Raw genomic sequence first — 16,095 nt, forward strand, 5'->3', positions numbered from 1 at the left:
AAGCGCTTACGGTAGTCAGTCAGACTGTTATATTTTGTTGCATATCAAAACAACATCCAGACGGGTTAAGGTGGTTATGGGGTATGGTGGATGGCTGTATGGGGAGAAGGGAGGTCATTTATACATGCCTGTGTAATAGTACTAATTAGTTTTGCATTATTGTTTTTTATACTGAAAATACGTGTAATTCACTGCAACAACTTAGAAAACATGCAAAAATGGGAGTGGGTTCAAATAATTAACAGGGAAGTTTTAAACTTCATCAGGGAAAAATCAGGGAATTTTGTTTTCTTGGAAAGCTGGGAACCCTGAGGTTAGAAAGTAAAGTATCTTTAGAAAATGACTACACTCATTTCCACGACGAATATTATTGTAGTAAAGAGAGAAACAATGCTAGAAAAATGACTAGGGGGTGACAGCCGTTGCTATAAACAAGCGAAATGTTATGAGCAATGGGCGACTCTCATTATATTTTCAAGCTGAAATTGAAAGATATAGATGTAGATTAACTTTTTTACTAAAAATATACACCTTTTAATTTCCGTATTGGAAATTAGCCATCTCGGATTTACTGTCATGTCAAGGTATTTTGATTCTTCGTATTATATTTGTATTTATTACTTAATACCTGGTAAATAAAACTAATCAATCAATCTCGGGATAAACACTCACATTTTGGTACTTCATCTCCTGTTGATTAGTAAAATATTAAAAGATTGTATGAACATAATTGTCTAAAAGCACATCACCAGATCTCAAAATAAACATTTACTAAATTTCGGTCTATATTATGTCTATTCATTTAATATGCAGAGTTGCTTGACTACCAAAACATTTGGAGGTAAATAAAAATCATGTAAGCTCGTCCCAGACTGACAAATTTATGGCAGGAAATCTGATTCTTAAGGGAAATGGTGGCCACCCGGGATTATTCCGAGCACATCTTCTTCTTGAACCCAGAGCAAACAATTATGTATTAACGTATGATTGATAGAGCGCTACGACTGTTCCCAAAGCAAGCCCCTAAATCACTCGTTTATAGCCCCATCTTGTTAATATGCCTAAGTATGTGTTTTTCTGTATATAAACCATTCGCTATGTATTTGGAAATAATGCTGAACATTAACTTAAGGATTCATAGTACCTTTCACATACCAAAGCTTTTTTTTTCTTTTGTGAATTCTCCGGTATCAGTCCGTGTACTTTTAAGGGATCACGTATACATGTGAGTTGACAGTATTACCAATAAAGTAATTTCATTACATCAGTGGGGATATACAAATATTTGATTGATTTATTTGTGATCACGAATTAATTTCGATATGTCTATCACTTTCCCCACCGAATTCACGATACATTTCCTCTAATTATTGGCGTTGTGTAAAGAAAAATGAACCGATGCTGGCTGGAATAATTAAGCGCTTTGTTTGCTGGTTATAGATTTGACCCCTGTATATCTTCGGCTATTAAGCCAAACATTGCCATGCATATAGGCATAGGTAGGTGTGTTCTGACTGTCGTGGCGTCACTTTGGTTATGTATCACCTGTGCAGTTCCACTCAAGCCCGCACATAACTTTCTGGGAGTTCTTTAATACTCTACAGTGCGTATCAAAAAAAAGTTTACACTTTGAAAAAGCCCTGGGAATTAAAAGATATAAAACATGTGGGTAATTTATTCACATATAATCTTGGGTAGGGTCTCATCTATCCAACAGTCAGTCCGCAAGCCCTGAAAAAGTAGCTTCCTTTATCCAAGTGATATTCATGACAAGAGGGTTTTTGCATAGTTAATGAGCTTGGTGCGAACCAAAACACCTCTTTTTATTCGGCCATTGCTGCTCTAAATATTGACCAAATTTCATGTTTTTGGTATCTTTGTAAAGAAGAAGAATCATTCATTTAGGTCATGTGTTTGGATTTTTAAAAAAAGGTTGTAATATAGGAAAAACTTTTGATTTAAAACATGAAACAAAATATTTTTTTCATGCAACAAAAGTTGTTGTTTTTACACTTAATTTCTGTTTAGGCACAACTGATTTTTAAATCATGATAAAGCTGAAGATCTAAGCTTTAATATGATATAATTTTTATAAGAAGATGTATTTTAGATGGGTCAGCAGCCAGCTTTTCATAGGCCAGGTACATTTTGCAGCTCAAAAACAAGAATACTGCGCTCTGATTGGTCATAGACCACACACCCACGCAAATTCCAATGTTCCCCACACTGGGCCTCTGCAAGGTCACACTCACCATGTGGTAATCTCGTCAAATTACCCGCGCCTGTTTGTTTTGAAAACAGTATTCAGCCAATCAGAACTCTGGATTTTATGTTACTCAGAAATTTCTGAAATCTCGTCTTGCATCTTGATGGAAATAACTGGCTGCTGACCCATCTAAAAGATGCCACATATCAAGAGTGACTTTGTAAGAAAGTATAGAGTTTGAGCTTTCTGATGATATAAATAATGTTGGTGCCTAAAACACAAAATGTTGCACAATTTGCAAGTGAAAACAGAGGAAGAAAATTATGTTTGATGCATCTTTTCAGGTAAAAAATTCACTTATTTATCAAAATATTTCATTCAAAAGAAATGACTAATATAAAAGGGTAACATTTACTCTTGCCCATGGTACAAAAATAATCAATATTACTCAAGGAGAAAGTGGTTAAATTCTTTGAGAAAGAAAGTCTCACAATTCACGAGATTTTGCAGGGACATGAATTCAGCCACGAGAGGACTTGGATAAATCTTGCTCATTTGCTCATTAACACAGGGGCTTGCGGACTGACTGCCAATGAAAGTAAAAGTTTTGACAGAATGTTACACTTGAGTGAGCACTGTCCATTTTTGTAAAGCTCGCAGAAATCTGTTTGCGCAGAAATGCTGGTTTTCACGCTGTGTCAAGGGGAAAGGGCGAAATCAAACTTACCCTGCGAAACATTTCTCATAAAATTCCCTTGCACTTTTAGTCGATTCAAATAAAACCGATACATTCAAGCATTTTGTAACAATTTTGCCACCCAAATTGAAATTTCAACACTTAGTAAGCACTACCTTTACCCTTTTTGTGCCAACTGGATCTGAGGACTTAACTGAATCTGAACAAAAACTTATAACAGACATCTCAAGCATTTTATCACTACGTTTTTATCATTTAAAATGGGTTTACATTTCATTTTTCATTTAATACTTGTTTCTCCACACTTTTTCCAAGCTTGACGATGATTAACAAAATGAGAATCAAGCCTTAGCCATTTCATGTAAATCACAGCTCAGTGTAAAGCAAATATCGTCACGATGGCCTTGGTGGGAGGGGGAGTGGGATGGGGTGCAATGCACTCTTCGAAGTGTTTTGGGCAAGGAAATAAGTTAAAAAAAGGTAAAAGATATCTTCAAATCAATTTTACTAGCTAAATTCCACGTGATCTTCATGATTAAGGTTACTTTTATTAATATAACTATTTCAAAGTTCTGCGCAAATCATTTTTCACTAACTTTTCAAAAGTAAGTGGTGCTCACTCAAGCGGAAATATTTTTCGACAGTTATATCGTCATTTGCTTAAATGGATCTGTACTAATGTTAGAATGTGGAAAAATCTTCAGGATATTACAAATGTACAATTTTACAGGATTTGTTATAAATGTAAACTTTTTTTGATACGCACTGTATAGGAAAATAATGTACATAATTATAATTGTTCAATTATTTTTGAAGAAAAAATAAGGCTAAACCTGGGGAAGAGGGTGATGCACCCTAAAAAGATTTAAAATTATAAAACAAAAAATATTGTAGCTAACGTCCGAGCATGCATGTGGGAAACTTAATATTTGTACAGCGTAACTTTCTTGAAAAAGGGGTCATCATGTACATAAATACTAAAAATGTGTTTCTATCTGCGCACAATTAAACCTATCATTGGAATGTGCATGACACCAACATGTACGAATTTCTGTCTCAATAAAGATTTGCTATTGTGATATTTTTCAGTCCATCAGCAAATTCAGTGATCTGACATAGACATTGGTTTGTCCTATTGACCAAATTTAATTGGTTTGTAAACGAAAATATAATGGGGTTCTGATTAAAATTTATATTACTAAATTTCTAAAACGTGACAAATAAAACAAGGCCTATAAGCTATTAGTTCACCGATAAGCCACTTGTAAAAAAATTTACTAACTGCCCAATAATTAAAAAATACAACATTAATGAAATATAAAGTATAGAACACAGGACATACCATATAAACACATATTCTATGAAATATAACATATGAAATAACATAACATGTGATAAGATTATACATGTGATTATACATTACATATTTATATGAGAATATACAATACTTCAACTGAATATATTATTGATGACGAAATATGTCTTACCTTTTTTTTTTTTTTCAGAATTAAATGTATGTTTTGTCATTGTTTTAATACTTTCAGGGTATATTATATGTTAAGGAAAATGGGAAACATCCCAACTTTAACACAACAAACTGTTATAGACGTTATATATTTTTCAGAATTAATTTACAGACGGGATAGTGTTACACGACCGATACTTATCCTTTCTTCTCTTTTCCTCGTTTACTTCTCTCTTTTTTTGCCAATTTTCATTTTTTTAACTACATGAAAATCGTCCCTGCCCCCCCCCCCCCTTGGCTCCTCTCCTGAAAACAATCCGAATGTGAATGAATTTAAAAGTAAATATTTCATCTACTGTTTCAACACAACTTCTCGCCCGGTTTATTTATTTCCAAATTACATCAGTCCGCGTTTCTTTATCTCCCAACCTTAATTGATAGCAAATTTACTGATATTTCATTTCTGATTGATGTGATGTTAAGTTGAATTTTGTTTGCATTTTCAATCGTTGGATCGAAAAAAAACTCTAAGTAGAAGAACAAGTAGAAAAATGGAGATAGTTATCATTTATGTTCCTCAAAGTTAATATAACGTGTTGTTTCGGTTTGTGTTTTTATATCTTGTTATGACTCAAGGTTGATTTACTTTTGATTAAGCATTGGACATGTGTAATATTTATATACTTTACTACTTTAACAGATTGGTATTTATTTTTTCCAAATTTAGATGTTACTCGCACATGCCGTTATTACTGTCTTGCTGCAGGCGAGAGGAGTGTTTGGACAAGACGATTGTTATGGTGAGTTATTTTCATTATTGTATAGATAAAGCTATCATTCTAATTAGGGTCACCTCTCGCATCGTTTCTATTATTATTGTGCGTAAGGACTATAATGTGCATCATGATGATTTGAGTCGAGTATTTTCCTTGTAATATGAACCAGATTCGAACCAAGGCTTAGACTTTGGTTCGAATCTGATTCCTGTTATAAGGAAGGTGACTGATCAGTGACTGTCCAATTGGTATCAATCAAAATGACGATGAAATTAACGAACCATAAATAAAGGGTTTTGAAATTATGATCTTTCAATTTTGGAAAATAGTATTTTTTTCCTTTAATTCGAGCAAATGTCTCTACACGGTATAGATATTCCCTTGTTACTCCTTCACAGCTTGTGGCGAGTCTATGTACAAATTCAACAACTCCTGCTACCAATTTAACACAACTGGAACAGATATATGGACCGCCAAAACAAACTGCGAGGTGGTCGGCTTCCATCTAGTGTATATTGAAACGAAACAGGAACAGGACTTTCTGGTATCTACTGGTAACATCGTTCGTCCTTCAAGTGACTTCTGGATTGGAATCGAAAAGACGACAGGAGGAGAGTGGGTATGGATGGATGGCACAGTGATTACCTACTCTAATTTCGGTCTTATCACTAGAGGTGGCGAGTGCTTTCGGCTTAGGAGACGGAAAGACTACATATGGGCAGACCGTGAATGCAATGACACCAGGATTGGATATATATGTGAGAAAGAACAAGGTTAGTTGATATCTACTTTTGTTTTGAGAAGAGTGAAAAGTTGTGCCTCATGCAATGGTGGTCATATATTTCAACAGTAACTTCAATGTAGGTGGTATTTCGGGCTCCGTAGCGTAAAGGTTTGCAATAAATAGCTAAATGCGAATGGCCAATCAAAGTCAATGTTGGGTGCGCACTTTGTTCAAAACACTTACCAGGATCCAATCAGAGTGGTTCTTTCGTATTTGCAGTTGGTAGCAAACCTCTGTTACTGAACCCTGTATTACGTCCTGGTCCCCGCTATACATGTAGCGCTGTAGGAACAAACCATACTTAGCACTGTTGTTACATATTAACTAAAGATCAAGATTTAAAATATAAAGGTGTCAAGATGATACGTCTTCAATATTCTCATGATTCACCACTATCTTACATTACAGGTTGTGATAGCGAAATGACAACCCAATCACCTGTGACTCATTTTGCTTCAAAGACAACATCGTCCGTTTCTGGTATGTCAGTCCTGCCATTACCTACATCTACCACGATGACTGCAAGTACTACAGAGGAAAAGACATCAAGTACGGTGGATATGGTCGTAGGCCTAATCCTAAAAAATGTGACTGACACTCCTCTGGTGGTTCTGTCATCTACAAAGGACTTACATCGGACACCGGGAAGATCTCATACAACTCTAACTTCTATGACAACCAAAGAGAAAGTACGTAGTACAACAAAAGTTTTAAGTGCTACTGAGATGGAATCAGAAGCTACAGTTTTGAACTCCCCAAATCAGGTAACCTTAGCTTCTACAGAAAGCAATCGTGATACCAGTACGGTGACAGTGAATGGGCTTTCTGGTATACCGACAATCCCACAGGAAGTGCAGACCACAACCACTCCAAGAACAAGCTCACAGGAAGGGCAGATCGCGGCCATTCCAAGCACAATCTCACAGGAAGAGCAGACCTCGGCCATTCCAAGCACAGTCTCACAGAGAGTACAGACCTCGGCCATTCTAAGCACAATCCCACAGGAAGAGCAGACCTCGACCATGCCAAGCACAATCATACAGGAAGTGCAGACCTCGGCCATTCCAAGCACAATCCCACAGAAAGTGCAGACCTCGGCCATTCCAAGCACAATCCCACAGGAAGAGCAGACCTCGCCCATTCCAAACACAATCCCACCGGAAGAGCAGACCTCGGCCATCCCAAGTATTATTCCTCAGGAAGATCAGACTTCGGCCATTCCAAGCACAATCCCACAGGTAGAGCAGACCTCGGCCGTTCCAAACACAATCCCACCGGAAGAGCAGACCTCGACCATTCCAAGCATTATTCCTCAGGAAGAGCAGACCTCGGCCATGCCAAGCACAATCATACAGGAAGCGCAGACCTCGGCCATTCTAAGCACAATCCCACAGATAGATCAGACCTCGGCCATGCCAAGCACAATCATACAGGAAGCGCAGACGTCGGCCATTCCAAGCACAATCCCACATGGAGAGCAGACCTCGGCCATTCCAAACACAATCCCACCGGAAGAGCAGACCTCGGCCATTCCAAGTATTATTCCTCAGGAAGATCAGACTTCGACCGTTCCAAGCACAATCCCACAGGTAGAGCAGACCCCGGCCGTTCCAAACACAATCCCACCGGAAGAGCAGACCTCGGCCATTCCAAGCACAATCCCAAAGGAAGAGCAGACCTCGGCCATTTCAAGCACAAACCCGCAGGTAGAAAATACCTCATCGGCCATTCTAAGCTCCACGTCACACTCGACTCCCTCGGAAAAAGTATTCACTACACGTGCAACCAGTAAGTATTGCTATCTTAACAGTACTATTTTCACAATAAGGAAATAATTAAAACATTGTTTTCATGTTCAAAGTTCCAAAACAGAAGTCATGTTATGGAGTTGGATTCAAAATTAGTGGTAACAAGATTTTATATATAAGAAAATAAATTGACGGCAAAAATAATTACTTAATTCATAATAATAATAGAAACGATGCGAGAGGTGACCCTAATTAGAAATAATCTTAATAAACAGGAAAGACTAACCCCGTATCCACATTCTCTCACCCTCACACACTCTCATCCCCTAACTATACTTCCTTCAACCATTTAAGGGCACGGAGCGACCGCTCCTCGTAGTTTACAAGTAGTGACACAAAAGGGGAAAAGAGGAAAGAAAAAGAAAGAACGAAGAAGGGAGGATATCAAAAGGAAACGTCTGAGATGTGCAATTCTACCTTTCTCCTGATATTCGACTGTATTTAAAGAATGGCATCACCTTTAGATGTATTAAATAATGAGATCAAAGGTCACCAGCATTTCCGGAAGTACCTTCCTGTCAAAACCTTTCTGACAAGCAAAAACAAAAGGCCATCGATCTTCTATCAGGCGGCACTGTGCCCCCGGTACGGCGAGTGATTATTACCTGATGATCTCTTTATCTTAAACTCATGTTCAGTAATTTTTTTTACACCATTTTATTCTGTATTACGCAGGAAGGTCAGTCAGCCGCAAATTTCGTTTGTTTGCAACAGACGCTGTGCTGCTGGAAGCAACAAATTCTTTACCCATCTCAACTCATTCCACTTTGAGGTGTGCGAGTTTCTGCATCTCATCGGAGAGCTGTTCTTATTTTTCCTACACACCGTCGTCATCAAAGTGCATTCTGGGATACAACATTGCTGATAATTCGAACACTTTTATTGGCGAAAGTGGCTCTGTGATATATGCTGTCTTTTGATATCCATTCCCATTTTAGACATTGTAACAGTAAAACATGAATACTTACCTTGTCACTACCAAACAAAGGAATGGCAGTATTTAACTACATTTGAAATACTACAAGTAACTCTAAGACCTAGACTTATCGCCCTTTCACACCGTGAATTTTTTTTCGTAATTTCAGTGATAATTCCAGTGAAAAATAAGGCTAATGACGAATGTTTAACATGTGTGAAACCAAACTAGAACATGATTATAATCACGAACGCTAATCTATGGAAGCTTAAAAGTGCCACCGAGATGTTGAGATAATTATCTTGGGAAGTCGACATCATGATAGCAAAAGATCAGATGACGAGATCCCGGATCTCATCATGTCAACATCTTTTAGAAGAGATGATGAGATGACAAGATCCTGGAGCTCATCATGTCAACATCTTTTAGAAGAGATGATGAGATGACAAGATCCCGGATCTCATCGTGTCAACATCTTTTAGAAGAGATGATGAGATGACAAGATCCCGGATCTCATCATGTCAACATATTTTAGAAGAGATGATCAGTTGACAAGATCCCGGATCTCGTCATGTCGACATCTTTCAGAAGAGATGATCAGTTGACAAGATCCCGGATCTCATCATGTCAACATCCTTTTGAAGAGATGATCAGATGACAAGATCTCGGATCTCATCATGTCGACATCTTTTAGAAGAGATGATCAGTTGACAATATCCTAAACCATTCATTGCGAACATAACGCGGCGCTAAATTATGGAACGCCAGGCTGGACACAATTCGTCACCAACAGTACATGGTACATCCGCCAATTGATGTGTCCAGATAGCGGAACAAAGTGTGATTTTGTTGAACGAGTAAAAGAAAAAGGAGGAGAAGAAGAAAAAGAACAAGAGGAAGCAAGTGCGGTTCTACGGGTGGGCTATGAAGAATAAAGCCCCCCCCCCCCAATAAAAAAGGACCACAAATCCTCTGTAAGTCGTAAGTGCTCTTGAAAACTTTTACAATTCAAATTCGAACATTTTCTCGCTCGGTTGTTACACATTCCCTCGCAAAATAATATCTAAGCTTAAAATACATTAATGCTCTATTGATGTGCGACTATAGTCAGCCAATAATTTCCCTGTACGTACAATACAGTAAACTACTGTGGACACACCCTGTTGGATATAACCATGGACCTACTAGGTCCATGATATAACCGAGTGTCAGCAATAAGGAGTGAGAAAATTTTTTTTTTTCAAAGTAGCTCTCCCCTCCCCCGTCCCCGAAAATCAAACTAGGCCTACCAATGTAAAGTAGAAGATTAAACCCTGATTTGTTTTCCTATTTTGGCCAAAAGTGCTGTGAATTTTTGCCATTCTTCAGTAGTTTCTCTCACGGCTCGGTCGCTATCATGCTCTCTGACCTACTAGTAAAGTGCCCGAGGACATGTCCCATTGAGACCTGTAGGGCTACAGCATGGGCGAAAATTATTTTTGAAAAGCACCCTAAACGGGATATCAGGAGCGGTAGTTTTGTTACCCTAAATGGGAAAAATCACTTTAAATCACCCTACAGGATCAGTAGTTTTGATACCCTAAAACCGGGACCCTAATCGGGGGAAAATGTTTTCAATATTCAATTTCATACCGGCCCTTGACGGATAGTTTATCTTGAGTGTTATTTAGTCAAGCAATCGCTCGTTCGCTACCCTTCTCGCGTATGAAGAAGTTGAACGCCTGGAGAGGGTAACAACACAGACCTCCTCATTGCCAGTCTTGTCCCCCTTATCATGGAACTAAATCACTGGTCCAGGGTGTTATACATGTTGATGTGGTTTTATTTCGCACGGTCGCTACGCCCCTCGCATAAAAACTGAAACTAATTTATCACCGGGACGTGATGGGCCAATTTTCCTTGTATTCAAATGACCAACGTCACGCATTTATCTAGAAGACCCCCCCCCCCCACAAAAAAAACCTTTTAGTCTAGAACCACGCCTGGATGAAAGAGAGGAAGAAGAAGAACAACAACAACAAGAGGAAGGAAGAGGAGAAGAAGAATTAAGAAGATGAAGAAGAAGAAGAAGAAGAAGAAACAGGAAACGCAACCAACATCTGGGATTTGTTGATGTTTTCGTGTAGCCTAATCACTTTAAATATTTTTTTATTCTTTCATTTTCCAGCATTCTCTGGAAGTCATTTCAATCAGACTCTAAAAAGGAGTTTAATGTGATTGACTTGTATAATTTTATCCAAAGATCAGTGTAAATTGTTATTGTTGCAAATCTAAGCAACTAGTGTCCCTCTCCGATTTTTAAAGCCTTGTATTTTTTTACAAAAAAAAATGAAAAGGTATAATCCCAGTTATTCAAAGCAATGCAAATATATCAAATTCAACACAAAACACTGTGAAAACAAAATTATTTTGGTGTATTTTGATTGGTCTGTTAGATGACACGTGCACAGCAGGGATGTGGGACCGATTTTTTTCCTGGGGTGCTGAAAGCATGACAATGTCTATTGCATGTCAGAATTCTCTGGCAAGCAAAAAAAAAAAAATCAGCAATTTTCGGCCGTGACTCTTCACTCTTCCTCTGAAATTCACGGTTGTCCTGAAAACAGATAATGTCGGGTTTATCAGCAATTTTGGGGATAGTTTTGGGTCTGAAACGGTCACTCTTTTAGGCTACTATGTTTTATATATTTTTACATGTTTTAGTAGCCCCCATAATATAATCACACTATGTTCCGCTATCTGGACACATCAATTGGCGGACGTACCATGTACTGTTGGTGACGAATTGTGTCCAGCCTGGCGTTCCATAATTTTGCGCCGCGTTATGTTTGCAATGAATGGTGTAGGATCTTGTCAACTGATCATCTCTTCTACAAGATGTCGACATGATGAGATCCGAGATCTTGTCATCTGATCATCTCTTCTAAAAGATGTCGACATGATGAGATCCGGGATCTTGACATCTGATCTTCTCTTCAAAAGGATGTTGACATGATGAGATCCGGGATCTTGTCAACTGATCATCTCTTCTGAAAGATGTCGACATGACGAAATACAGGATCTTGTCATCTCATCATCTCTTCTAAAAGATGTTGACATGATGAGATCTGGGATCTTGTCATCTCATCATCTCTTCTAAAATATGTTGACATGATGAGATCCGGGATATCGTCATCTGATCTTTTGCTATCATGATGTCGACTTCCCAAGATAATTATCTCAACATCTCGGTGGCACTTTTAAGCTTCCATACTAATCACAATCACGAATTAAAATTCTACTCCAGAGGCGAATTTTGAGTGTGAAAGGCTTGACCTTCAAAACATCTTTTTGGGGCGGAGCTTACGTGACCTTTCAAGCACTTCGGAAGTGCTTTAAAGGGGTGCTATCTACGGAATCCGTAGATAATACAATTGTCATGCACTCATCGTAGTTTGTATTTGCGATGCAGTGCTTTGATTGACAAGTCACCAAGGACACATATCGCCTTCGCTCGGGAATTCTAGTGAGCGTGTCTAAAGACGAATTACAATGATGATTCAAGATTTACGTGTGAAAAGGCCCTCAAAGGAATGGAATCTCTGGAAAATTAGCGCAAAATGCAGGAGACCTGCTTATTTTCTCAGTCATTGTTTTTGTATGATTTTTTATATATTTATTTATGATGATGTTGCATGGAAATGGTATAAAATGATGTATTCATCCCTAAACAGAATGTATCGTAAATCATTTAAAGCGTTTTTATGAACTTATCTAAATGATGATGATGATGATGACGATGATGATGATGATGATGATGATGATGATGATAATGATGATGATGATGAAGTTGGATAACACATCCAAATGCTAATGATTTCAAGCAAGACAGATATTTGACCACCGAAGCAAACAACAAACACTTGCTTTTTGCCTGCTAGAAATGGCTTTAGTGAACAAACTCTTGCTTATTATCACGCAAAAGAATTGAAGCAAATGCTTAGCACATGGAATTGCTATTTTTATGTATTTGAACTTCTTTATAGCACTGCACAGTAGAATTGGAAAGCGCCTCCAATTAATTTTTTTTTATATTATATAAAAACATGATGACAATCTTTGTTTTGTTTTTCGCTTGACATGACTGTATTCTCATCCTAATCCCACATGGTCCCACTCCTGTTTCCATCGTGAGCATTTCAAAATGCCCTTTTATCAATTATCGGTTTCATTTAAACCCCTGAATTGAATTAGATCCAATTAATGTGGTTACAGTTCATACGTGCTTTAATGTTTGTGGAAATTCATCGATGTTGAAAATGAAATGAGAGGAAATGGATGTGCGGGCTGTGTTCGCCAGGAGTCACTTAATGAAAGTCGATCCGATGATCAATCGATTTCTGACAAATATTGGATGGAATTCACACGCCAGAATATCATCTATCGGAAGGAAGATTGGCATATGTAGGCTTTTTAGTGTGGTTTTAGGTTTAAAAAAAATCTGAAATGTATTTGCCAGTATTTTTAATGAAGTTTAGAAGCAAACTATATTTGCTTTCTCTTACCTATGCTATTCTCTCCTCTCTCCATTTTGTATATCTCTCTCTATACATTATTACCAAAGGAGATTTACAAAAAAATTTGCCGTTATTATTGTAAACGCCAATACTTCCTGCGAAAAGTATCATGTTAAATTGAATAACAAGATGAGTATAAAATGATCTAGCAAATGCAATGATATATACTTTTTTTGTCATCACATTCGTGATGTTTAAAATTAAATTATATCCTCTATCACATGCGTACCATTCTTACAATAAATTAGATAGTGAAATGTTGGATATAAGGAACGATGTAATCGATCAGGCCAATCATTACTAAGGATATCTCGGGTTCTGCCATGATAATGTTGATAATCATGATGGAGTAACAAATGAAGCGTATAGAGCAACCCATTTTTTACAATTGATAAAATATTGACGTTTTAATTACGATAATATATTACGATGAGATGATGATTCGCATTTCCTCACATATGTTTTATATTGGGTTAGCGGAAGACAATATAAGCCTGCAGGAGCAATTTGAGCGTTTTGGGGTGACAAAAGTACAGGCAATACTTCGCATTTTACCCTGAAGTCATTTATTAAAGAATAATATAATCATGGATATTTAAAACTTTAATTTTCGGAAACTCGGGCATCGAAATAGTTATATCTTTATCTATCAGCGAAATTATCCACAACGACATGAGCGAATATAATTATTTTTATCTCAAAAATTTTACATATTTTAAATTATATATAATATGAGCCGCCCGTCCTTTCCTCGCTGCGACAAGATTTAAAAATGTAAAGTGCTGTTATGATGATAATTCAAGGTCTGTATAGCCTCGTCAATAAAAATATAACCAAGAACTAAGTTATTTTTGTCACAGACATCTGCAGTCTGCTTCCTTAAGGAAAGACATCAAATCTCCTTAGGGTTTTTATTTCAGAGGTTCATCTTCTTGTATTCTGCCCTAATTCTGCTCCTATTTTCCTATGTTGGTATAGGACACCTTTTGTCGTGTTGATAATGGGGAGTGATATTATGCTCGATTCCATATTTCCGATAAAACATTGTGTATTATGGTTGCTAGGAAAGTGGTGCAGGTGCCTATATGAATAATACACATTGCCTAATCATAATCATCATGGAGGTAAAGTATCTCAACACTCTTAAAAAAGGTTTACCCAATATTGGATAAAATGGGAACATACATGTTGGTTGGGTAAAAAGATTTCAATTTTAGGCAATTTTGCATTGAAATAGCCCAATATGGGGTCAAAAAAATACCCAGCAAACTGCATGTCCCTTTCTACCCAATATTGGATAAAATTTTACTCAGTGTTTTTAGAGTGCATGTTCATATATCAAGCAACAGACACACCGACATAACGATCTCCCTATAGTCGGACCGTTGTTTTGTTTTGTTTGTTTTTCGTTGTTTTGAATCGCACACTATTGGTGGGCGTGGAGACAAGGGCCCGTTTCTCAACACCTGGACAAGTAAGTCATATCTTTATCCACCAACCACGGAGTTAGTTCCAATCTAGCCATTTCATGAAAGGCTTCCTAACTAGAATCATTTGAGGGGCGTCCTTTTTCAAACTTCTGTGCTTATGACTGTCCCCTCCCATGCAATGATTGTTTACTGTTATTTTACCGTGAAAAATTGTCAATATATTTTATGTTGTATGATCAATTTTTTGCATGGAAATAAAGAATCAATCAATCAATCAATTTGATATCGATTCTATCAGTAGAGAGAGCAGACATAGTCACACAATAGCATCATTTTCAAAAAGCAAAATTACGATAAAACTGCAATTATTGTGATGGATTGGGAAATACAGTTAATCAAAATGATAGCAGAGGCAAAATTAAACTTTACCATGAAGACTGGAACATTCAATTCCTTAGAAAATGAAATTATAAATTCATGTCATGACTAAAAATCACATGTGCCTGTGGACGTTGAGATGAATACCCCCGGGGTAGTCTACGGAAATATAAAGGTTTACCTTGTGAAACGTTGATAATTATACGCTTTTATGATTCCAGATATTATCAAAATATAATGTAATATAAATTGTTTACATCTTTAGATACCGAAACATACGAATTTAAAAATTCTATGCATAAATAAGAGACAGCATTTATTAATATATTGAAAGGGTCTGAAAACAGCGAATACGAGTCTAGTTATGGATGGCCTGATGTGGTAGAATCTTTATAAATTCAATTATTTTACTATTTCAAAATGAATGGTTTTGTGGCGTTTTACCAACAGCTTTTATAATTTCTGTCCATTACAACTATTATTGAATGATCTATCCCACTTGTTTTGCAATGTAATTTCAACTTCTATTGATTGATTACGTATATTTTTTTTAATTTCGAGGCACTTTTGCATGTCACAGTCTACCCAAGTGATGCCACTACGCCATTAAAGGACAAGTCCACCCCAACAAAAAGTTGATTTGAATATAAAGAGAAAAATCCAACAAGCATAACACTGAAAATTTCATCAAATTCGGATGTAAAATAAGAAAGTTATGACATGTTCAAGTTTCGCTTAATTTCACAAACCAGTTATATTCACATCCTTGTCGGTATGCAAATGAGGAGTCTGATGACATCACTCACTCACTATTTCTTTTGTATTTTATTATGTGAAATATGAAATATTCCATTTTTTCCCTATTGTCGTGTGAAACAACGATTTATTCCTCCCTAAATATGTGCAATTAGCATTGTTTAATACTATATGGTTCAATCAAGTTTTGTCCTTATTGTGAAATCTGTAAAAAATGAAATATCGTATAATTCAAACAATAAAAAACAAAAGAAATAGTGAATGAGGGACATCATCGACTGTCTCATTTGCATGTCACTGAGTTGTGCATATCACTGTTTTAA

General features: G+C 36.9%; 1 protein-coding gene across 1 annotated transcript; it reads left to right on the forward strand.

Moving 5' to 3' along the window:
• The first annotated feature begins 5,131 nt into the window (after positions 1-5,131).
• LOC135155626 (polycystin-1-like protein 3) lies at positions 5,132-8,962 on the forward strand. The gene is made up of 4 exons (XM_064105223.1): positions 5,132-5,168; positions 5,543-5,917; positions 6,337-7,716; positions 8,412-8,962. Exons 2-4 carry the CDS (start codon positions 5,557-5,559, stop codon positions 8,654-8,656), a joined length of 1,986 nt encoding a protein of 661 aa, XP_063961293.1. The 5' UTR covers positions 5,132-5,168; positions 5,543-5,556; the 3' UTR covers positions 8,657-8,962.
• Positions 8,963-16,095: the final 7,133 nt, after the last annotated feature.

The sequence above is a fragment of the Lytechinus pictus genome, chromosome 1 (genome assembly GCF_037042905.1).
Source record: "Lytechinus pictus isolate F3 Inbred chromosome 1, Lp3.0, whole genome shotgun sequence".
In the NCBI taxonomy this organism is placed as follows: Eukaryota; Metazoa; Echinodermata; class Echinoidea; order Temnopleuroida; family Toxopneustidae; genus Lytechinus; species Lytechinus pictus.

What these genes read in the sequence shown, in the direction of transcription:
- LOC135155626 (XM_064105223.1), top strand. Translation starts at nt 5,557, where the DNA reads ATGTACAAATTCAACAACTCCTGCTACCAATTTAACACAACTGGAACA. An exon ending in TATATGTGAGAAAGAACAAG is followed by an intron (nt 5,918 to 6,336) that starts GTTAGTTGATAT and finishes CTTACATTACAG; the next exon opens with GTTGTGATAGCGAAATGACA. An exon ending in ATTCACTACACGTGCAACCA is followed by an intron (nt 7,717 to 8,411) that starts GTAAGTATTGCT and finishes TGTATTACGCAG; the next exon opens with GAAGGTCAGTCAGCCGCAAA.